The 22978-nt window shown below is 28.7% G+C and overlaps 3 protein-coding genes across 3 annotated transcripts; 1 reads left to right on the forward strand and 2 right to left on the reverse strand.

Moving 5' to 3' along the window:
• Window positions 1-335: 335 nt before the first annotated feature.
• Window positions 336-1947, reverse strand: LOC125866653 (MYB-like transcription factor EOBII). Its single transcript, XM_049546960.1, has 3 exons — window positions 1702-1947; window positions 1141-1270; window positions 336-1022 (listed from the first exon to the last, which is right to left on the reverse strand). Exons 1-3 carry the CDS (start codon window positions 1829-1831, stop codon window positions 596-598), a joined length of 687 nt encoding a protein of 228 aa, XP_049402917.1. The 5' UTR covers window positions 1832-1947; the 3' UTR covers window positions 336-595.
• A 3052-nt stretch (window positions 1948-4999) lies between these two features.
• On the reverse strand, window positions 5000-6544 carry LOC125866662 (membrane protein PM19L-like). The gene is made up of 3 exons (XM_049546971.1): window positions 6415-6544; window positions 5903-6080; window positions 5000-5228 (listed from the first exon to the last, which is right to left on the reverse strand). The coding sequence occupies exons 1-3, from the start codon at window positions 6542-6544 to the stop codon at window positions 5000-5002; spliced, it is 537 nt and encodes a 178-aa protein (XP_049402928.1).
• A 10529-nt stretch (window positions 6545-17073) lies between these two features.
• Window positions 17074-20542, forward strand: LOC125866641 (chalcone synthase B). The gene is made up of 2 exons (XM_049546939.1): window positions 17074-17372; window positions 19394-20542. The coding sequence occupies exons 1-2, from the start codon at window positions 17186-17188 to the stop codon at window positions 20383-20385; spliced, it is 1179 nt and encodes a 392-aa protein (XP_049402896.1). The 5' UTR covers window positions 17074-17185; the 3' UTR covers window positions 20386-20542.
• The last annotated feature ends 2436 nt before the right edge of the window (window positions 20543-22978 follow it).

The raw sequence follows: 22978 nt of genomic DNA on the forward strand, positions 1-22978 counted from the left end.
TTCTATTTTATTTTTATACGTGACTTTTTATTATTGTAGTTTTTTTCTCAACACTTGCTGGTATTATGCTTAACTTGAGTCGAGGATTTAGTAGAAATAAATGGTCTACCTTCACAAGGTAGAGATAAGGTTGTGTATACACTATCTTTCCCAGATTACTTCACTTGTGGATTCCACATTGACTATGTTGTTGTTTATTGTTGATTATGACGATTATATAGAGCAGGACCATATATATTACATACTTGACTCAATTGCACACATATACTATTGATTGTTTTACTTGAATGCCTTAAAGAAATATCGTAAATGCTTATCCTCTTGATGTTGTCGGAATTAACAGTAATAAGATATTGACTTGTTAACAGTTACATCACAAAATTTACAAAATTCAGAATGGCAAGCTCTTGATCGGAACTTTCTTTGGTTCCCAACTTACTAGAAGTGGAAACTTTTTTTTGTCTTTTGATTTATTGGAAATTTACTAGTTCGATAAATTCAAATTCACATTTTATAGAGCCGACTAAAGGGAATGGAAGATCTGTCCATCAAGACTTTGGTCATTTCATAAGACTGATCTAGTTCAAAACTCTGATTAAAGATTGACATTAAAATCATCCAAATTCCACAAGCCAATATCCCACATGATGTCTTCATTAGATGAGGCCTCAGGCACTGGCACATAATTAGCATATCCATTAATCATAGAATAGAAGAAACCACCTTGCTCTTGTTCATGAAATGTGTTGTTTTGGTACAAAATGGTCATGTCTTCTTGCTTTGGTACATGACTTGGAACTTTATTCTCATTTTCCTCAAAAAGTGATTTGACCTTTTTCATGTCGATTTGACTATTCAGTAGTTGTTGTTGTTGAAACTGTTGTCTTTTTAAAAAATGGACTTTTGTTTTTTCAGAATTTTCAGTACTTGATTTCTTGAACTTCTTTTTGAAATTAGTCCTCCAATAGTTTTTAATTTCGTTGTCAGTTCTCCCTGGCAAGCTTCTAGCAATTGTTGACCATCTGCAATTTTATTATTTTTATCGTGTTAGTATTATTCAAAATTATTTTGATTCTTTTAAGAATAATCAAAAACTTTAGTGTATATTGAATATTAGTATATAGTACTTCAAATAATTACCTATTCCCCCATATAGCATGAAGTTCAAGAATGATCCTCTCTTCATATGGAGTAATTTGCCCCCTCTTAAGGTCTGGCCTCAAGTAATTCACCCATCTCAATCTACAACTTTTTCCATTTCTTTTCAATCCTGTTTAGACAAAGAAATAAAAAAAAATAGATTTTATTTTAAATTTTCAGAAACTACACGATCATATAGCCAAAGAAAATAAATCGAGTTTTAAATTTCAAGGAACTACACGATCATATAGCCAAAAAAATATAGGCCGCGTCTAAAATTATATTATTTCAAATACTAGCTCTACCGCTAATTAATACAGCTATTAGTTTTTTTTTTCTTTCTAAAAGTTCCTATCAAGATGAGAAATTTTCTGATCATAATCGATCAAAGTGAATGAGAAGGAAATGGTACATATATACATCATTATTTTTTGTATTCTAATCGAATGTTTGATACTATTATTGGGACTCTGATTATATATTCAAATGAAAGAATCTTATTCATTCCTTCACTCGATGATAGGTAAAAAAGAGTTACAATAGAGAAAATATAGTAATTACCTGCAGGCCTAGCAACAGAATTCCATCTGCCTTCACCATGCAAATTGACATATTCAATGAGCAATTTGTCTTCTTCAACTGTCCAAGGACCTTTTCTCCATTCTTCTTCAATAATTCCCCACCTTCCCATTTTTTTTATAAATATTGTTAATATTAAAACCAATATATAAGAAAGGAAACAATCTATCTAAACTCTTTTGTCCTCAAAATTCTATGACATAATTAGCAAGTTAAGTTGCTATTTATATTTGCACCAAAAACTCACTCATTAGTCAAATTTTTATGACAAATGAGTTGTAGCTAAACATGACTCCATTAATTATAGCACTTAGTATAAAATATTATTTGTCCTCATCAATTGTGTATATTTTCAAAATAGTTACGTGTACTTGTTATAGTTTACTACTCTTAGAAAATTCAAAGAAGGCATTGAAAGATTTGTTTGGAGAACCAAGGGAAGTTGTAACATCACACGTATACAATTTTGAGACAATTTTATTTCATGACTTGTCTACAATAATAATAAACCCTTTAGGTCGATGATTATTTGCATTAAATTAACCCATAAAAACATTTTTCATTGTTATCTATTTGATGTATAATATTTATATTGGATTTAATTCGCATTGAAAGTCTTCTGTTGGGGTAAAGCACTCTCAATGACACTCATATTGGTATCAGACAAAGTTCGGATTAGTGTTGAAAATTTTAATATTGAGGTTAAAGCACTTTCATTGGTACATCATATTGGGATCAAAATAAATTTTAATTCATGCTGAAAAATCTCAAATTTGAGATAAAGTGCTTTGATTGGTACTCATATTGGCAATCAAACTACATTTGGATTCACGTCAAAAAGTCTCAAAATTTAACGCAAATTATTTCCACTAGGACTCGTATTAAAATCAAATGAATTTGAATTTGCGTTAAAAAATCGCATATTAGGAGTAAAACAATTTTATTGAATACTCGTATTGGAGGTAAAGCGCTCTCACTGTAGATACTCTAATTGGGATCATACTTAGTCTGAAATCGCATAAGAAAATCTCTCACAAGCACTCTATTGTGGGTAAAGCTCTTCCACTGGTACTCATTTTAGGATCAGACCAGATCGAAGTTTACATCAAAAAATCTTATATATGGGACCAAGTAAAGCATTTTCATTGCTACTCATATTGAAATCAAATTAAATTCAAATTTGTGCTGAAAAGTTCATATCAGGTGAAGTTCTCCCACTGAAATTCATATTGGGAAGAGACAAATTAATTTTAATTCGAATCGTAATGTCTCGTATTAGGAATAAAGCACTCCTAACAAAAGCGATCTAAACATAAAACTTTTGATTAAAAATAAAGTATTTATCACCTCACCACAATAATTCTCATTGCTAACTTATAAAACTTGGCTATTGTTGACTGCCAAGAGATTGGGTGACATGGCAGCATGCATCTTGATCAAAGTCACCAAAGTATATTTTAGTTATAAGGTTTAAACAACACAAAAGTGATTAGGCCACTCAAAAGAGAGGACTAGAAAGGCCACGTATAAGTTATAACGTAGGGTAATGCATCTAGACAACTATATACATACTTAAATAATGTGTTTTGCTACAAATAATTAAGTTAGGAAAATTAGTAAAATAAACTAGTGGATAATTTTCAATGTGAAAGCTACTAGCAATCCAATAAGAAAGAAGCAAGTGTTTGATTTGCTTACTTCTTAAGGATATTGGTGCACAATAATCACCATCATGTGATAATTAATTATAATTTGTTGGATGCCATTTTGGGTAATGGGGTTCATTAGAATAACAATATTTTTCACTAATTATATTAGCTGAAGTAACAGGTGTATTGTTCATGTCATGATTTTGGAAGTATACATAAAGGCCTAGATTCTTGCTTTTCTTAGTTATATATGTATTTTTTGTACTTCTATTTTTGAAATATATAAGTTGTATTAATACAACTAATATATATGGATAGAAGTGGAAATAAAGTAAATGAACACATTTTCCTCCATTTATTCTTTATATATCCTTAAGGGGTGCTCATGGTTCGATTTAAATCAATTATTAATTAAAATCAAAACCAAATCAATTTTATTAATTTTTAAATTTCTTGAATCAAACCAAACCAATACATTGGTTTAGTTATTGTCGGTTTGATACAATTGATTTGGATTTTTTGATCTTTTTGCGATTTGTTGAAGGCATACACATCTCGATAGAGACAAACACCTAATACACAAACAAAACAATTGTTGTAGATTCTATATAAGCTATGTAGATCCTATATAAGCTAGCAATATTATAATTAGTAAGAGTCATTATTACATGAACATAATAATTTAGTTAAGAATACTAAAATCATTGTACACTAAAATTTTAGAATTTGAAAAAATTATAAGAGTTAGAAGACTTAAATTACTTAAAATATAACAAAACAGCATATTTTATTTATAGATAATATATATATATATATATATATATAGATATAGATAAATATAAAATAATTAAAATGCAGATTTAAAAAAAAGGTAAGTAAAATCAAAACCAATACAAATAATATCATTTTAATTAATTTGGTTCAAATTTAGTTTAATTTGATTTCTTGATTATAACCATAAACCGCCCTACTTGTATGCACCCCTATCTTTTCTATATTTGGCCTTGGCTTCAAGGAACGTACAAACACGCAATTCAACCGATACGGGTTATTCATTGCGCAAGCTTAGCCACCAAATTTTAAAGAGAAAAAGGACAAATATACTCTCAAGTAAATAGTATGCAGATATCTTCTGTCATACTTTGAAACATTGATACTCCTGTAGTTCAAAAATTCGAGATATATGCTCTTTCACTCTAACAAGAAGATTAAATAGGGAAACGTGACGTAATCTTATCCGTCGATCCTATATTTAATAAATATCAAATCGATGAATAAAATTATGACACGCGTATGTTTGTTAATATAAAAGGTATATATGCTCTAGTTTTAGACGACAAAAACACCAATATCCCAAAAATATGACGAAAGATATATGCATATCATTTACAATAATTCAAAAATATATTTCTCCTTTTTCCCAATTTTAAAAAATGGTGGAAGTGTAGCTATAGCTCGTAACAGGCAACCAAACTATAATCATTTCCAAAATTTAGTAAAGCCCAAAAACTCATATCTAGTCCTACAAACATACACAACTTAATTTAAACATTCCACCTAAGACCCACACAAGAACATATTTACAGTCCAAAACTCCCATCTCTTAAATAAATCTACTTTCACATTACTGATTACACCGCTGTTGTTGGTACCCCTACACCCTTTTCTCCCACCGGAGGTACTCCGCCGGAGCCATATTCTGGCTCTCGGTAACCAGGACCGTAACGGCTGCTGAACATTCCGGCATGAAGCATGAGAACATAGAGGAGTTGTGTAAATGCTAGAACTATAGTGAATCCTTCAAGGACTCTAAGCCTCCATCCTCTCCACCCTCCTATATTTATCTCCTTACATGCCAACCTACATAAATATGATTCATTAATTAACAAAAAAAAAAATACACAAATGATTATCAAGTAATTATCGGCTAGTTTCTCTGTTCCAATTTATGTAACACATTAAAAATCGAGCAATAATTACTTAAAAAACATCACGATTTTACGAGATGATTAAACGCAACCAAAGGCGGACCACTTCAAAAAAAATCAAAGTACATATGTATATCTATACTAAGAACCTGACAAAAACTACAATATAATTAGCAGTGCACTCATGGGCATAAGAGTGTTCTTGAGTTGCGATAGTTCTTGAGTTGCGATACAAGGTAGAGGAACCACCTGTGAGACCAGGGTTCAGGGTTCAAATTCATCTAGAGTGTTATTTCATTATTTTTATTTTAAATTTATCTTAAATACGGTCACGTTTCGCTTCTTAAAAACCATATCTAATTTTCAAAGGTAAATTAAATGAGATTAAATTGATAATTTTAAATTAAAATTAAAATATTAAAAAACCATAAAAAATACATCTCTTTCTTATATAGATGCAATGAAAAAAATTTCTATATTTTAGAACATTGATCAATTTCATAAACTTGACATAGTTCAAAATAAAATCTTTTTTTCCTAAATTTTGATATTTAATCGATCGATGCAACATAAATTGAAACAGAGAACAGAGAAAATATTGTTTACCCAAAAGCTAGTGCAGTGACAGCCCAAGCAACAATAGCTGAGGAACCAGCAGCAGCAAGACTATCATTTCTCCATGCCCTCAAATGATTTCCACCCAAAACCTTCGATATTATTCCCAAAACCGCCGCTAGTATCGCGAATACTAGAAAGAACATCGTAGCTCCATTTCCACCAAAACCTAAAAAAAAAAATAAGAAAAAACCATACATGATCAAGAAAATGAACTACACTTTTTATTCATTTAATTTTGAGATAGTAACCAAAAACACACTCTAGAGTGTTTCAATTATTTGAGTTTCACACCTGAATTATTTGAGTTTCACACCTGAACTATGAAATGTACAAATTTCATACTTCAACTATCAATTATTCGTTTTTTCTAAAGAAAAAGTCTTGAACAATGATGATATTTAAGTTAGGAAAAATGATAAGAAAAACTAACATACATCAGAGTGATAATTGAGGTATGAAACTAAAAAAACGAAATATTTAGAAGAGAGAAAGGAAGTTACTAGGATGATTAGTTTGGCCATTAATGTACTTATTGAGACACCAACTAGCAAAACCCAACACAATTAAATACATTATTAAGTTTAGAAACAATAATGGAGCTGCAACACTCCTAGCTACTGTCCTAGCCATTTTTTCTTGCACCAAAATTCTCTTTGCTTCCACAGAATTTCAGAAAATGGACACAACAATTAAAACAGAAACTTTAATCTATTATTTTTGGGGGCTTAATTTTATTTTTTTTTATTAAATAAAAGGACAGAAATGCAAAGGTGGTGCAACGTAACGTATATAAGACAATACTATGATACGTGTTATGTTTAATTGCTTCAACGGTGAACAGGTGGAGGGACACGTGTCACATACTTGTTCTACTTTGGATTCTCTAATAGTATTGATCATGCATGCAATGTCTATCAACTATAGCTAGAAATCAATTGAGTATTAATAATGATTCATAAATTTTATAGGTGAAATTTGGAAAGAGTACGATATACATAGATTCATGACCTTATTCTTATTTTTGAAAAGGTAGAAACAGAGGCGTATTCAAGATTTTGGAATGATGGTTGCACTATTATGAAAAGATGGATTTAATCGATTTAATATTTAGGTTCGTATTATTGAAAACATATAAAATTTTAAATTTATAAGTTCAAAATTAAAATGCTTAATTAATTAAAATGCCAAAAGTGCTACCAATAATCACTTAGAGAAGTGGTACCTAATTTTAGAAAGAAAAAAAATAAAAATAGATATAAAATTCAAATTTCTAATCTCAATCATCATTGCATTATATGATACTTTGATTGTGGGTTCACATATCTATATTTAATAAAAAATAATAATATTAATATAACACTACTGTATATGATTTCAGGAGGGGAGCATGGGTTCACGTGAACCCGGTGACCCCATCCTGCATACGTCTATCGGTAGAAAGGTTGTTACGACAAATAATGACAGAAATTAAATATAAAGATAACGGAATTAAATCAATAAGAATAACACTAATATTCTAAGAAATGGAATGAAATATGTCCGATTACTTATTAATATTCTATTCTAATCTTCAATCTTCACATTCTCCTATCATGGATTGTATGGTCCTTGTGAGCTGAAATTTTGCATATTTTCTAATCATCTTATCCCAATACTTTTTAGGTCTACTTCTACCCTTCCTCATGCCTACATACTTGCCCCTTACACCTCTTAACTAAAGAATCTATTGTATATCTCTCAATCTCATTTTTCATATCTTTAATCTTCATGGGAGTCACTCCCTACACAATCTTGAAAATTGTCACTCCTAATATATTTTATATCTACAGACTCTTGGTATGCAGATTGATATCTACCTCAACATTCTTATCTCCGTCATTCACATTTTCTTAACATGAGAGTTCTTGAACTGAACAATATCACTCTATCCTATATAACACAATTTATCTCATCATTCCTCTATAAAATTTAACTTTAATTTTACGTAGCATATTCTTTAGGGAAAATTACGCAAAAAGGCAAATATATACGAGTTAAAGCCAATATAGCTATAGTTTGAATTAATTATGGCTCGCGGCTTAATTTTAGCTTTAATTACGTCACTTGTCCTCTTTTATACATATACAAATACAAATTTTATATATATATATATATATACACACACAATTACATGACATATATACAAATACAATTAGCCTCTCTCCACTCTCTGACCTTTCTTGCTCACCTCTCTCCTCACTCTCCCTATATCTCTAGCCAGATATACAAATACATATGTATATAAGTTATATATATACACACATATACAATTCGCCTATCTCCACTCTCTGCCCTCTCTCCTCTCTCCCAATCTCACTCGCCTCTCTCCTCCCTCTCTCAATCTCGCTCGTCAGATATACAAATACATGTGTATACCAGTTACATATATACAATTATTTGACAGATATACATATACAATTCGCCTCTCTCCACTCTCTGCCCTCTATCACTCGCCTCTCTCCTCCCTCTCCCAATCTCGCTCGCCACTCTCCTCCCTGTAACATGTAGCTACGAATCGTAATTAACAAATTATACTTACGAAGTGTAATTAAGTTGGTTATGAGTGGTTATATGTGAAAGTTCCTTTATTCTTAATTATCACATAAAACATCTTTTTAAGTTTCTAACATAGGGTGACTCTTGGAAAAAGCCCATTGGAAATGGGCCAGACTACTGGTGAGTGGCTGGTGACTGGTTATTGGTATGGGCTTGGGCCTTGGGAATAGTCCAGAAAATAACCGATTTTAAGATTGTTATTTAAAGTGTAGCCAATATTTATAAAATAGTTAAAATTTAACAACCTCTCCAATTATCAGAGCTTAACCTCAGATCTTAGAACTGAAATTTAAATGCAGTTCAAACTTTGGAATTCTAAGGTCTAAAGTTAAGGCTCCATCAATTAAAATTTTTGAAAAAATCAACTTAATTGATTTGATTTTTTTAGAGGAAAATCAATCCAAATCAAATTATGAATATCACAAATAGAGTGGTAAATATTGATCCTTAGCTTCATTATTAACCACATATATCGAGTTAGCTTAGCATTGGAGTGAAGTCAAAGGCGAACCCACGTGTATCCTTAAGGGTGCACGTGCACCCGTTAACTTTGGAAAATTATGTATATATACATCTTGAAATAGACGTATATTTTATTAGGCACCTCGGGACACCAAAGCCAGTTGGGTTAGTTGGTTTAGACACTGTACTTCATAGAGGAAAGGGACTGGGTTCAAATCCTATTTGCTTATTTTCTTGTTTTTTTTTTCGTTTTTAGCTAGGAAGTTTAAAAATATTGAATAAAATAGGGGGATGGCTAGTTTGGAACTTGTGACCTCATGGTGCAAAGTGAAATTTAAAATAACCACTCCACAAAACAAACTCTATCTATTAGAGTCATTTAATTTATTTATACTTGAATATCATAGTTTTGTATTTTTATGTTTGATAAAATTATCATATAAACCAATATTGAGTGCATACTTTAACTAACGTGAATTACTGTTGGTGGTGCACCCGTCGTCTTCAAATCCTGGGTTCTTCTCTGAGTGAAGTCCCTTTTAGTAAGCAATGTGCGCTTTGCTTACTAAATTATGTAGTACTTTTAATGTGAATCTAAATTAATCAAACACCAAAATAAATATTGAACTCCAAATAAGAGAAATTAATATTACTAACTTAGTGAAAATAAATAGTTTTAGTTGTTTTTACTCCTTTCAAGTTTATGGGCTGCACCAAACTCATTCTTTTTTCAAATATATATTTTAAGATTATCAAAGGAGAAACACAATAGACAAAAAATAAGTTTAAATCATTGTGCAAAACAATATTTATATAGTGCAGGACGAGGCGTAAGTCACGATACATAAAAATCATCCCTCTATAATTGTCCTCTTGTCAATAGCACTATATATTGTCAAATAAAAATACACTATGTAAAATAAATTTCTTTAATTAAATAATTTGAAAAGAGGAAAAAGAGAAAAGCTATGATGTACACATATAATAAGACGAACTTTTTGTTGCTTTAAATAGAATTTCTAAATAATTATTGTTGTTGAATTCCAATCTAGAGGAGGGAAAGATTCAGTAGTAAATTAAATACAAGAACAATTATTTGTCTTCGATGTTCTTGTCCCATAAAATACCTTTAAAAAATATTCAAAATATCTAAAGATTTCATTATTTTTTAAGAAGGTTACACGGTTGATCGCTTGGTCAAAAATGTAAACCAATATACATATATTATTATACACATAAATATCTTATATATATAAGCACAATTGAATTATTTATAACACTTATTCAGTTATTTGTAAAAAAAATATAAAAATATATATTATAATGTTACATTTTATATTTAACTTTTACATTAAAGTAACTAAAATATTTTTTGCGATAACATTAGGGGTGCGCATCGGTCGGTTCGGTTCGGTTTTAGGTGTTATTGGTTCGGTTTATCGGTTTTCGGTTTGTACATACTTCAAACCGATAACCAAACCAATAACATATTTCTTATCGGTTTATGGTACTTAACGGTTTGGTTTTCGGTTTAACCAATAAGAAAATACTCATATATATTATATACACGATAAGAACATTTTCAAATAAACCATATGATTTTTCCAGCATTTGGTATGAAAGTAATAATCATAAAAGTAACAATCATTTTTCTTGCAAGTTTAGACACTAGACACATTCAAAGGAAAAAGTGTGAAAGTAACAATCGTTTAACCATTAACAATAAGACTAGTAAATTTAGTAGTCTTATTGGGTTATCGGTTTAACCATTAACAAAAATTATAAAACCGGAGACCGAACCAATAACCCAATAAAAAAATTTGCAAAACCGTTTAAAAACCGTTAGCCCAATAACCCAATATCAATAAACCAAGAGTGTTTTTTTCGGTTCGATTTATTGGTTAAATCAGTTTTTGCACACCCCTAGATAACATAGTCACTCAAGTTCATCTAAATGCATATGCGCATGTAGTATTCACGTGCGGATTTACGGGAACTCAATGAGTTTAATTTTTCACAAATCAAATATATATATATATATATATATATATATATATATATATATATTAAGAATTGAGTAAATGTATATAAATTTTGAACTATCGTAAACTCAATTATTATTACATATCAATTTAAGATCGCTATTAGAACCTATAAACTTAAAAGAAATCAACATATAGCATAATATATATATATATATAAATAAAATTCTAATCTAACTAAACAGTGTAATTTTCTGACTGACACTCATTAATTAGCATTGGTTGGGGTGCGGTGGGGGTTGGGGGGTGGGGGGGATGGGAGATATTTGTAGCCTAGTTGATTATGTTTTAAAAAAATTTCCAGACATATGTGCATATTAGATATCCCACGGTGACTGTTAAGTCTGATTGGTGAAGAGGCATGAGACTATTAATTAATAAATATAAAACATAGATTCATGTGTTTTATAATTCAAAGGATAAGATTTTAAATAAATTTATAAACATCACGTTCTTATTCCCTCATATTTTAACTTTTATTTGCACAAAAAGATTCTAAGTTGTATCTTTTCAGAAAAATAATTTTGTGATTTTATTAATTAATAAGTTTTAACAATACAAAAATGAAAGTACATATTGTTTGTGAGATCTTATAAGTAGGTAATTAGGATGCATATAGAGAGTCAATCTCATTGATGACTCCATCTGAAATATAAGAATATTGTATTTAAAATAGTTCTATTTATTTAACTAATATATATATATAAAGGATACTAAAATACCATAATAACTTTAATGATACAAAAATAAGATTAATTGTAGCTAGAATCGAATATGAAGTCAATTATTTTTCCACGTTGCAACTCTATTCACGATTAGAAAAATATGAGATAATTTACTTACCTATGAACAAATTACATATCGAAAAATAAAAAAATGAATAATTTCGAATATACTAGAGATATATATTTGAATATTGTTTCGAAAATGATTTGTTGCTATAAGATTAATAATATTTGCAATTATTGACTCACACCGGGGCTCGCCCGATCACCCCTGCATTATTGGCTTTTCTTTCCTTGTTCATTATTTAATGACTTAAGAATATAAAAATAGAGCTTAAATTTAAATTTTTTATATTAATGATCATTCAAATGCTATTAAAATACAAACTTTCTTTAAATGTGAGCTTAAAATTTTAAAAGTAGGATATGTTGTCTCACTATAATGACGTGATTAGTGGCGAAATCATATATTTTATTAAAGGATGCCACAACATTAAAATATAATAAAATAAATATACATAAAAAAAATATAAGAAAAGTTTATATATATATATATATATAAAATTAAAATTTTAATGTAGCTAAGCAATGTGATTTTTTTTATGAAAGATTGTTATTTGACATTTCTTAGCATAGGGAGTGGCGCTGCTGAACTTAATAGTGTAAAAATTATTCTCACGTATATTACTCTGATTTTATAAAATACTATTAGTAAAATGACGTGTCATGAAATTGTGAACCCCCACTTGGAAAGGAAATAATTCTTCTTTTTTTATATTTATTTTGAGAAAAACAACAACATCAAAATCAGCCTTTCGCACCCATTTTAAATATAATTAGCAGAGAAAAACATACGAGTATAAATATTTCAATGTATAGCATAAGACAAAAAAGACAACAAATTGTTTATTGGATTAAAATACATCATCTCATATATTACGTGAAAATGAAAGATTTTATTGGAAAATATTATTTTGAATAAATAATCATAAGCATAAGGGTTGAATAAGTTTGTTATAAGAACTAATACAGAATCTTGAAAATTGTCTTTTTAATATCATATAATTGTGTGTATATAAATCAATTTATTAATGGTAAAATTTCATAGCTAAACAGTAAACAAATAATAAGAAAATATAATTAACTTAAAACTATTTTAACAATGAATTAGCTAAGAATTGTCGATAAATTTCATACAAACTAATATCTATCCCTTTTTATTAAGTACAAAAGGTTAGATTTTTTTTTTTATTGATTTTTCATACAGTGTTCTGTATCCATATTGAAACTTGACTAATTTGGATTCATGTCACGTAGGGCTTCATTCGAGAGAGAATGCTCTCTATCAAAAAATTTTCATACTCAAAACTTAAATCCAAAATCTCTGATTAAGAAATGAATATTATTACGAGTCGACTCTTTTAAGTGTCAATTGCACACAAATAGCCTTCGCACTGTTTATAGTTCCACGTTTTGAGAAATTGTTAACCCCCACTTGGAAAGGAAATAAGCTTTGTTACTTCTAATTTTTTTAGAAAAAACAATATCAAAATGAGCCTTTACCAACCCCTTTTTAATAATTAGTAGACAAAAACATACGAGTATTTTAAATATTTGAAAGCATAGCATAAGACAAGAAAGACAATATATAGTTTATTGGATTAAAACTCATCTCATAGTTTATGTGAAAATGAAAGATTTCATTAATAATATATATTTTATTACTAAGAAATAAACAAAAGTAAAACTTTCAATTATTTTATTAATTTTACAAATAAACTTTAATAAATAACGTATAATGTGTATAAAAAAAAATATTATGATTTTTATTTGAGAAATGTATTAATAACCAATAATGAAGAAAAAGAATATTACAATTACTATTTGAGAAATATCATTACATAAATAATTAAAAAAAATATGATTTAAAGCAAAAAAGGTTTAAAAACTTAAAAAAAAAAAAAAAGAACGCCTAGGACGTATGTTTTTACGCCCAGGACTTACATTTTTACACTTAGACCTTACGCCCTATGAATCTACATCTTCAATTTGCACCTCCAAACATTTTTGGTATGCTCCGCCCCATGACTCGCTCCAAAATATGTTTTTGAGAACACCAAGTCTACTAGAAAATAAAGAATTAGCTACACATAAAATTCATAGCTAAACAGTAATAACTTCATGTTATTTTACAAATTAACAACAGATTATAAGAGAATTCAATTAATTAAGAGTTATTTAACAATAAATTAACTAGTCCTTACCGATAAATTTCATACATACAAACTAATATTACCCCTGTCCTACCATAATTGTTCATTATTGACTTGACACATGCATATCTTAAGAAACAATAAATAATAGGGATAATATTACTATATTATTCTTTAACTTTATTAACTTTAATGCTTTGAGAAATGTGTTAGATAATAAATAATATTTAATAGCAAGGGTAAAATAGACACAAAAGATAAATTATCTCTTGATTTTTTAAATTGAACAAGTATTGTTAAACAATTAACTTTAATGTAATAAATAACTATTGTTAAATGGAGAGAGTATGTAACCTTTTTTATTAAGTACGTACAAATTAAAATTCCAACCATACGTACTCTCCTAGGTCGATTCTTTTTTAGTGTCAATTAATACACAAATAGACTTTGCAATAATGTCCATATAGTTCAATGGACAACATGTCAATCTTATCTTTAATTATATGAGTTAGAAAAGCAGTTTTCGTAGAAAAAAAAAGATTGAAAATTTTCTTTAAGACATCAACATATTTTCATCGTGCATATAGTACGATTTCACTCTATGATTGTATGTCTGCATGCGGAGCTAGAATTTTGTTTAAGGAGTGTTAAAATATAAAAAAATAAAATCGTGTAGAAATCAAGGAGTATAAATATTTAATATATATACATAAAAAATAATTTTCCGACGAAGGGATGTGGATCGACACCCCTCTCCGCCACTAGACTCTAGGTTAATGGACCCTTGCTGATTTCAATCAAAAGACACATATTTTTATCCTTTTCTAAGATAGTCGGCATGAGAAAATGGTTTCATGCATCAAGCCACCGACATTTGTTAGCTAGGTAGACGCCCAACGCTAGCCCATGGCTATGGCCTACGCATTGCCCTTAGAATTTACAAGTTTGCGCGTGCCTGAATTTTATTTTATTTTTAGTTTCATTTATCTTTAAAAAAAAATGCACCTTAGACGAAATGAAAAATGAACAAGTACATATCAAGCCCCCTAAATAAAACACATACATTTTCTTCTTATATATACACAAGAAAAACCCTTCATATACACTATTTCTAATTAATAATAATATCTTTATCATGATTCTATAGATATAAATAAATGTTTGAAGAAACAATATATACACACGCATGCCATTTATATTGTTGTACTTATTACTACATTCAATACAAGTTGTAAGTAAGATTCCAAATTCAAAGTGTCAAAACAAATATACAAAATTAAGAAAAGTGTAAGTGCCTTTAAAATATGCTATGATGTGAGAAGTGGATAACAATTTTTTTTTAAGAAACTAAGTTATATTTTTTTAACTATAAAATAAAAGTCAAAAAGTCAAGATCAGGCTCAAAAGAAAATTTTAAATATTAAAGTCGTGCGAAATTCGAAGAGAATTAAAAATCAAGTGCCTACAATGACCAGGAATAATAACGGTTTATAGCTAGAGTTGTAAAACTTAAAATAACATTTAATAGAACAAATGTAATAATTTTTCTTTTATCCGAACTTGTGTATAGCAAGAATTTAATATGGTAAATTTTTTCGTCAAGATTATCAAATTTGGTCTACTATAAATAATTGCAAGTTTACATACAGATTATCTAATATGATAGCTATATATATATATATATATAACGTGCAAGTCATAGAATTCAAAATTTTGATCATGCTATAAAACCCCATTTTGGATCGCAAAAAATAATTGAAATCATCCCTTGGTAGTGGGATAAATAAAATTTTCTACGATATTAATCAGCGGATTTAAGTTCGAACAAACTTCTAATACAAATAACTTTTTTATGAACCTTCATACGATCTAAATTAAGAGGATGTTTAGGTTTTGAATATCATGTTACATATATATATATATATATATATATATATATATAAAAAGAATCATTAATGAAATTATGAAAAATGTTTAAAATGTCCTTAAATTATGTGAAATAAATAAAAATATCCTACATTTATATTTTGGTCCAAAAATATATTTATTGTCAATATTTTGGTCCAAAATGCCTTTATGTTAATAGTTTGGTCCAAAAATACCACTATTGTTACTAAATGGGTCAAAATCCCTCTTTTTCAAATAAATATATTATTATTATTTTAACACATTTTGTTCTTAACAAAAATATTACCTTTAAAAAATCGTATTCTTGTTTTCTTTATTTTAAATGACTTTAACCAATAAAATGTATTCTTTTAAAATGATTTTAACCAATAAAATGTAGAAAATAATTTTATCTTCTTCTTAATCTCAATTAAAATATAATAACTTAGTATACTTTTTTAATGGATAATAAATGTCATGTATATAAGATCATAGTAAACTCATCATTGATTTTCATTTAGATATATTACGATAAAAAGTAATTATAACAGAATAAGAAATATTTTTTTTTTTCAAATTGAAGTAGGATAAACATTTGTTAATAAAAACTATTATTAGGAAAAGAATGTGTTAAAAAAGAAAATAAATAATACATTTAGTTTAAAAAATAATTATCTCATTAAGTAACAATAAATACATTTTTGGATCAAAATATTAATTGATGGCATTTCTACTCAATTTCACTATAGTTTTTATTTTGTATTTGTCAAACTTGTTTTTGAAAAATAATTCTCGAGACAAAAATCAATCAGAAACAACTTCTCTACTTCATATATAATACATAGAGATCGATAAGATAAATTCCATTTTATTTAGATTCCACTTATGTGAATTGAGATCACTTTGGCACTATCCCAATAATGATCATTAACAACAATAACTTAATTGACGCTAAATATGTTTTTTGGAGACAATTACCATTCTTTGTAAATGTTCCTAAAGCCTATAAAGACATTGAATCCAATGACAATTAACTAAGCCTGATAAAAGTTTTAATACTTTTTATTAATATATGTTTATTAACGCTATATAAAAGTAATTTCTATATAGTGTGAATATATTATTGTTGTACGTATTGAAATTATTGAGGTGGGCTAATTACATCACACTTCATTCATTTTTTTCATTCTATATAAAGGCAATAAAATCAAGCAATTCCATGCACCACCCCAAACCAAAACATTTCCCTTTGGCTTTTGCCTTTGCCATTTCTTATTTCAACTAATACTCAAATTTCTTCTGTTTCATCGATTTTGTCTGAATTCCACCTTTTTTTTTTCGAAAAAAATGAAGTTGGAAAATGGTCAAAAGATTGGGAGGGTTCATGAGAGAGCTGAGGGTCCTGCAAAAATTTTAGCCATTGGGACAGCAACTCCTTTTCATTGGGTTGATCAAACCTCCTATCCTGATTATTATTTCAAGGTTACAAATAGTGAGCATTTGGTGGACCTCAAGGAAAAATTTAGACGTATTTGTAAGTTATATTCCCCTTTAATATTTGCATATTTATCGTTGTTATTTAATTTTGAACGTTTAAGTTTAATACACTAACGATACAAACGATGATATATGTATAATCAGGTCACTTAATAACATATAATATATCTTATTTTTATAATTATAAACTTTACATTTTAAGAAGGCTTTGCAGGTAGATATATATATCTTTTGAAAGACTCGACTAAAAAGTTATTACTCTATCAATATATATAACTTAATTAAACTAGTTAAGTGAAAAGTATATTGAGTGACATTGATTGGTAACTTAGAAAAAAAGACAATTAATCGATTAAAACATGTTAAATTAGACTGATGATATTATAAGAAAATTATTGCACACTACCAATGTATATCATTAAGAAACAAAATTCATTCGCTACTATACATGCCTATATACATTTGGAGCATTTGTTTAGGTTTAACGATCACTTGTATACAAACTTGTACTTTTGTTGAGTTTCTCACATCGACTATTAAGAGTCGGGGATTCTATGGTCTAAGATCATCACCTCTTAAGCCAGTTTTGGAAGTTGCTGATGAGCTAGATTTAATTGTACATTTCTTTATTATGTTCTAATTTTTTTCTCTTTCTCAAGTAGCATGTATAGAGGATATAAAATAAGCGAAAGTCGCTTGAGATAAAACCTATATTAATTATATAGAAAGAAATTAAAAAAGATAATCTATACATGTGATACAATGATACTAATCAGTTATATGAGATTAACTTACTCATGTCAATACATCTAATTTAGATTTAATATTTTGTCATGTCAGAAAATTATATTTTATATATAGATAACTTCTAATATTTTTTTACTAAAATGAACTTGAACAAAGTAACATGAATATTGAGAATTTATACAAAATTTGAAATTGAAGAATAATTTTTATTTGTGTAACATTGTTTATTTTTTTTGTCAAGTCTGGCAATTGTATGACAACACATAAAATTGAAATGATATAATCCCAGTGATGATTGCTTCCTTGTTGTAGGATCAGTAGCATGAAATATATATTAATATATCTCTGCTAAAATTATATATCTTGGAGTACTATGTATGGGCTAAGAAAATCATACTAATATAAATATTTGTTATGAAGTGTTTGTATATGATCTAGTCATTAAACCTAAACAAATGGAGATATTATCGTTAGAAAGTGTTTTACTTTTTAATGTGAAACTGTACGGTGTGTAATTGATGTTTCCAAAATATACAATAGTAACTATAAACTCAGTTTAATTTCACAAATACAATTTGAAGAGAATAAGATGTACATAATCTTACTAGTGCTCTAGGACTTTAGCAACTCTCGCGCATTGTCAATCCTTCTCCTGTCTTTGATATTGAAAGCGATAATGTGAACAAGCTCACACAGGAAAAAGTTAATGTTCCCGAAATATAAAATATATATATAAAAATATGTTATGACAGACCTACTTTAATTAAATTAACGTTTTACAAATGGAGATAATATCTTTGTTTCTGTTCAAGGTCAATTATGTAGTGCTAGTCACTTATTACTTGCTCCAATAATTCAATTATATAAATATAAATTATAAATAAGCTGGTTGATATGATTTATTATTAAGGATATATATTGTCCTCTTCCACTCATTAAAGGAAAATAAAAAAAATAAAAAAATATGAGCATTAATTGAGAAGGCAGCCCAATGGTTACACAAATTCAAAATAAATTATTTAATTATTCGCGTATTATGTTAAATTTGCGCATGTTTCACTATACTTTGAGGATAATTATAGCTCTAAAGACAAAAGGTATACATCGTAGTGAATTAACGTTAAATCTGCTTAATTAAATGTACTTATAATGATCAAAATTAGAATATATCAATAACTGAATGGTCAAAAATGATATTATCCTATCTACTCTCCCCTTCTTTTTTTTTTCTTTTTTTTTTTTACCATTTACCTCTAGAGAAATAGATTTTTTATTTTAATAACTGATTTTATTTTTCATAAATAATTTCAGGCAGCAGAACAATGATTAGGAAAAGGCATATGCTTTTAACAGAAGAAATATTAAAGAAAAATCCAAATTTGTGTTCTTATAATGGGCCTTCCCTTGATATCAGACAAGACATTTTGGTCTCAGAAATACCCAAACTTGGTAAAGAGGCTGCCCTTATGGCCATTGATGAATGGGCTCAGCCCAAATCAAAAATTACCCATTTAGTCTTTTGTACAAGAAGTGGTGTGGACATGCCTGGTGCGGATTACCAATTAATAAAGTTATTGGGCCTAAGCCCATCAGTTCAACGATTAATGATGTACCAACAAGGTTGTTTTGCCGGTGGCATGATGCTCCGGTTAGCCAAGGACTTAGCTGAGAACAACAAAGGTGCTAGGGTACTCGTTGTGTGTGCTGAGAGCTCAGCGATAGGGTTTCGCGGGCCGAGCGAAGCTCATCCCGATAACCTTATCGCACAAGCATTATTCGGGGACGGTGCGGTCGCGGTTATAATCGGGTCAGACCCTAAAACGGGCCTGGAGAGGCCCATTTTCGAAATTGTCTCGGCGGCCCAGACGTTTGTACCTAACGGGGATTACCACCTCGCGTTACACTTACGCGAGATGGGCCTTACGTTTCATTGTACCAGGGATGTACCACCCACCATCGCAAAAAATGTGGAGGGTTGCTTAATAAAGGCGTTTGAACCGTTAGGCATTTCAGATTGGAACTCGGTGTTTTGGATTCTTCATCCAGGAGGTAATGCAATTGTGGACCAAGTCGAAAGCACATTGGGCCTAGAGCCCGATAAGTTACGGGCCACGAGAAATATCCTTCGAGAATATGGTAACATGTCTAGTGCATGTGTGTTATTCATATTGGATGAGATAAGAAAAAAATCTGCTAGAGATGGGCTGAAGACTACTGGAGATGGGCTGGACTTGGGAGTCCTTTTATCATTTGGGCCTGGGCTTACAATTGAGACAGTTGTGCTTCGTAGTGTGCCCATTTAGCATTTTCAATAATGGGCCCATTATGTCTCTCTTTTTTATTTGGGCCTGGTCTTTTGTGATGTTTAATTTCATTTTCATTTTCTTTTGGGTGGAGTTTTTTCATCTATATGCATGTATTAATAAATAAAATAAATATCCACTATCTCCAGACATATTAGATATAATAAATATTGTGATAAATTAATGTCATTATTATCTCTCTTGATTCGTGTATTAAATAGCCAACGTAGTTTACTTCATTTGAAAACTTGATTACAATGGGATTTGGTTAAGCTTATAAGATGATCAAATTGATGTTATGACTTCTTTATGTGTTTAATAAATGTTCGAAAGATATATAACTCAAGTTCTTATAATCTAAAATTAATCTAAAGTTATAAGTTGATCACTCCTAACTTTAAACTTTAGGGCTTATAAATACTTTTTAGTCAAGTTTTTTACTATTTATCATTAATTAATATTACTGTTTTTAATTCTCAAATATATTTTCTAAAATAAAACTCTAACTTCATATTCATTTTATATTTGTCGTTTTTCTTTTTCTATAAAAAGATACTATTAAATTTGGAAAAAAAGTAATAATTTAAAAGTTAAGGGTATTTTAGTCTTTTAATTAAAAATAGCTTATCATCATTTTTCTTTTGTTAAACATGCCAATAAATTTCATTATCAGTTTCTACGCGTAATTACTTATTTATAAAATCAATTTTAAAATTTTAAAAAAATATTTCAATACTTAAAACTAAGGGTGTTCGTGGTTCGATTTGGATCATTGATTAAAACCAAAATCAAACCAATCTAGTTAGTTTTTTAAATTTCTAAAACCAAACCAAACCAAACGAAAAAAATAACTGCCGGCTTGGTTATTGTCGGTTTGGTTCGATTTGATTTAGTTTTTCTGGTTTATCTGGTTTGAAAGTAATCGTAATTTTTTTGGGGAGTACTTACGTCGATAGCCACAAACATCTAGCACATGAACAATCCACAGAAAAACTATTGTCGGTTCAATTAAGCAATACTAGAGTTATCATTACACGAACAAAGTGTTTCAATTAAGAGAAAGTGTGACTATTTTATGTGAAGTAGGATAGGTAAAGACTAAAATGGATTTTAATGGACTTGGACTTAGGATTGTTATAGTTGGACTAAAGTGTTGAGCTTGAGGAAATTGTAAAGTTAAACCCTTAAGTTAATTAAAATTTAATAACATTTATATTTTATTTATGAATAATATATAAATAATTATAAAATTTATATATCTAATTTATCGGTTCGGTTTGGTTATTTTTGCGTTTTTTTTAGTAAAACCAAAACCAAACCAAATAATATCGGTTTTCAAAATTTAAAATCAAACCTAACCAAACCCAACCAAATATCGATTTTTCAATCAATTTAGTTCGAATTGCGATTCAATTTATTTTTTTAACCATAGTCATAAACAACTCTACTTAAAACTTATCAACTATTTACGATTAGCTAACCAAAACCAATGGAAAGCGATATACCAATTATTATATTGCTTATGCAAACTTGTGGGATGATTCTGTTAATGAGTATAATTAGTATAATAATTTAATCATTAATTAGGTTAAATACTTTAACCTATATATTATGCCTTTGTCTGCGACAGTTTAAATCAATAGTGTGCACCTAATATGATTGCACAAATAACCTTTCGATTATAAATTTAATCGAACTCAATAATTTTGACCAAATCATATAAATATTTTTTAAGTAATATATTAAATAGTTAGAGAAATTAAATTTAAAATTCAGTACTAACGGGCAAAGTGCATGAATACACCGATCTTGATTCCACTATTTAACTTGTATCAACTTTTCAAATTTTTTTTACACGGCATTCACTTTATGTCAACATCAGACATGGTATATGATGTTTCATATAACTAAAATTCATGTATATGCATATGATCGACGTTCAATTATTTCCACATGAACTTCAACTATTTAAAATAGACAGTTTCATAAAATATTTAGGGATAAGGGTCTGAAAAATACTTCAACTTTGGTCGAATTTGCTGTTGCGATATTAAACTTTCATGAGGACCTATTACCTCCCTAAACTATTTAATACTGTATTTTAAACATATATATTTGTCCACGTGGACATAAAAAGAAATGCAAATTTATAAATAGTAATGTATCCACGATGGCACATATATACCTTTAAAATACACTATTAAATAGTTCAGGGGGTAAAAAATACGGAATTAAATAGTCTAAGGAGGTAATAGGTCCTTATGAAAGTTTAGTATCGCAACAACAAATCCGATCAAAGTTGAGGTATTTTTCAGACCCTTATCCCAAATATTTATGTTATAATACTTATGATTAATATCTTAAAATTTAAATCTTGATTCTGCGTTACGAAATGATGAAAGATGAAAAAGCTCAATAGGAAGGCATCGACTTGCCTTATTATGATTTTCAAAGGCATGCACAGTGTAAAATATTCCAAAGTCCATAAATTAGTTTAAGTAGTTATGCTATTAAAAAAAAAAAGAAAAAAATTTGACCATATAATACCATATTGTTCAGATCAAGTTGCATTGTTTAATTAATGAATTCATAT

This window comes from Solanum stenotomum, chromosome 6 (assembly GCF_019186545.1).
Source record: "Solanum stenotomum isolate F172 chromosome 6, ASM1918654v1, whole genome shotgun sequence".
Classification (NCBI taxonomy): Eukaryota; Viridiplantae; Streptophyta; class Magnoliopsida; order Solanales; family Solanaceae; genus Solanum; species Solanum stenotomum.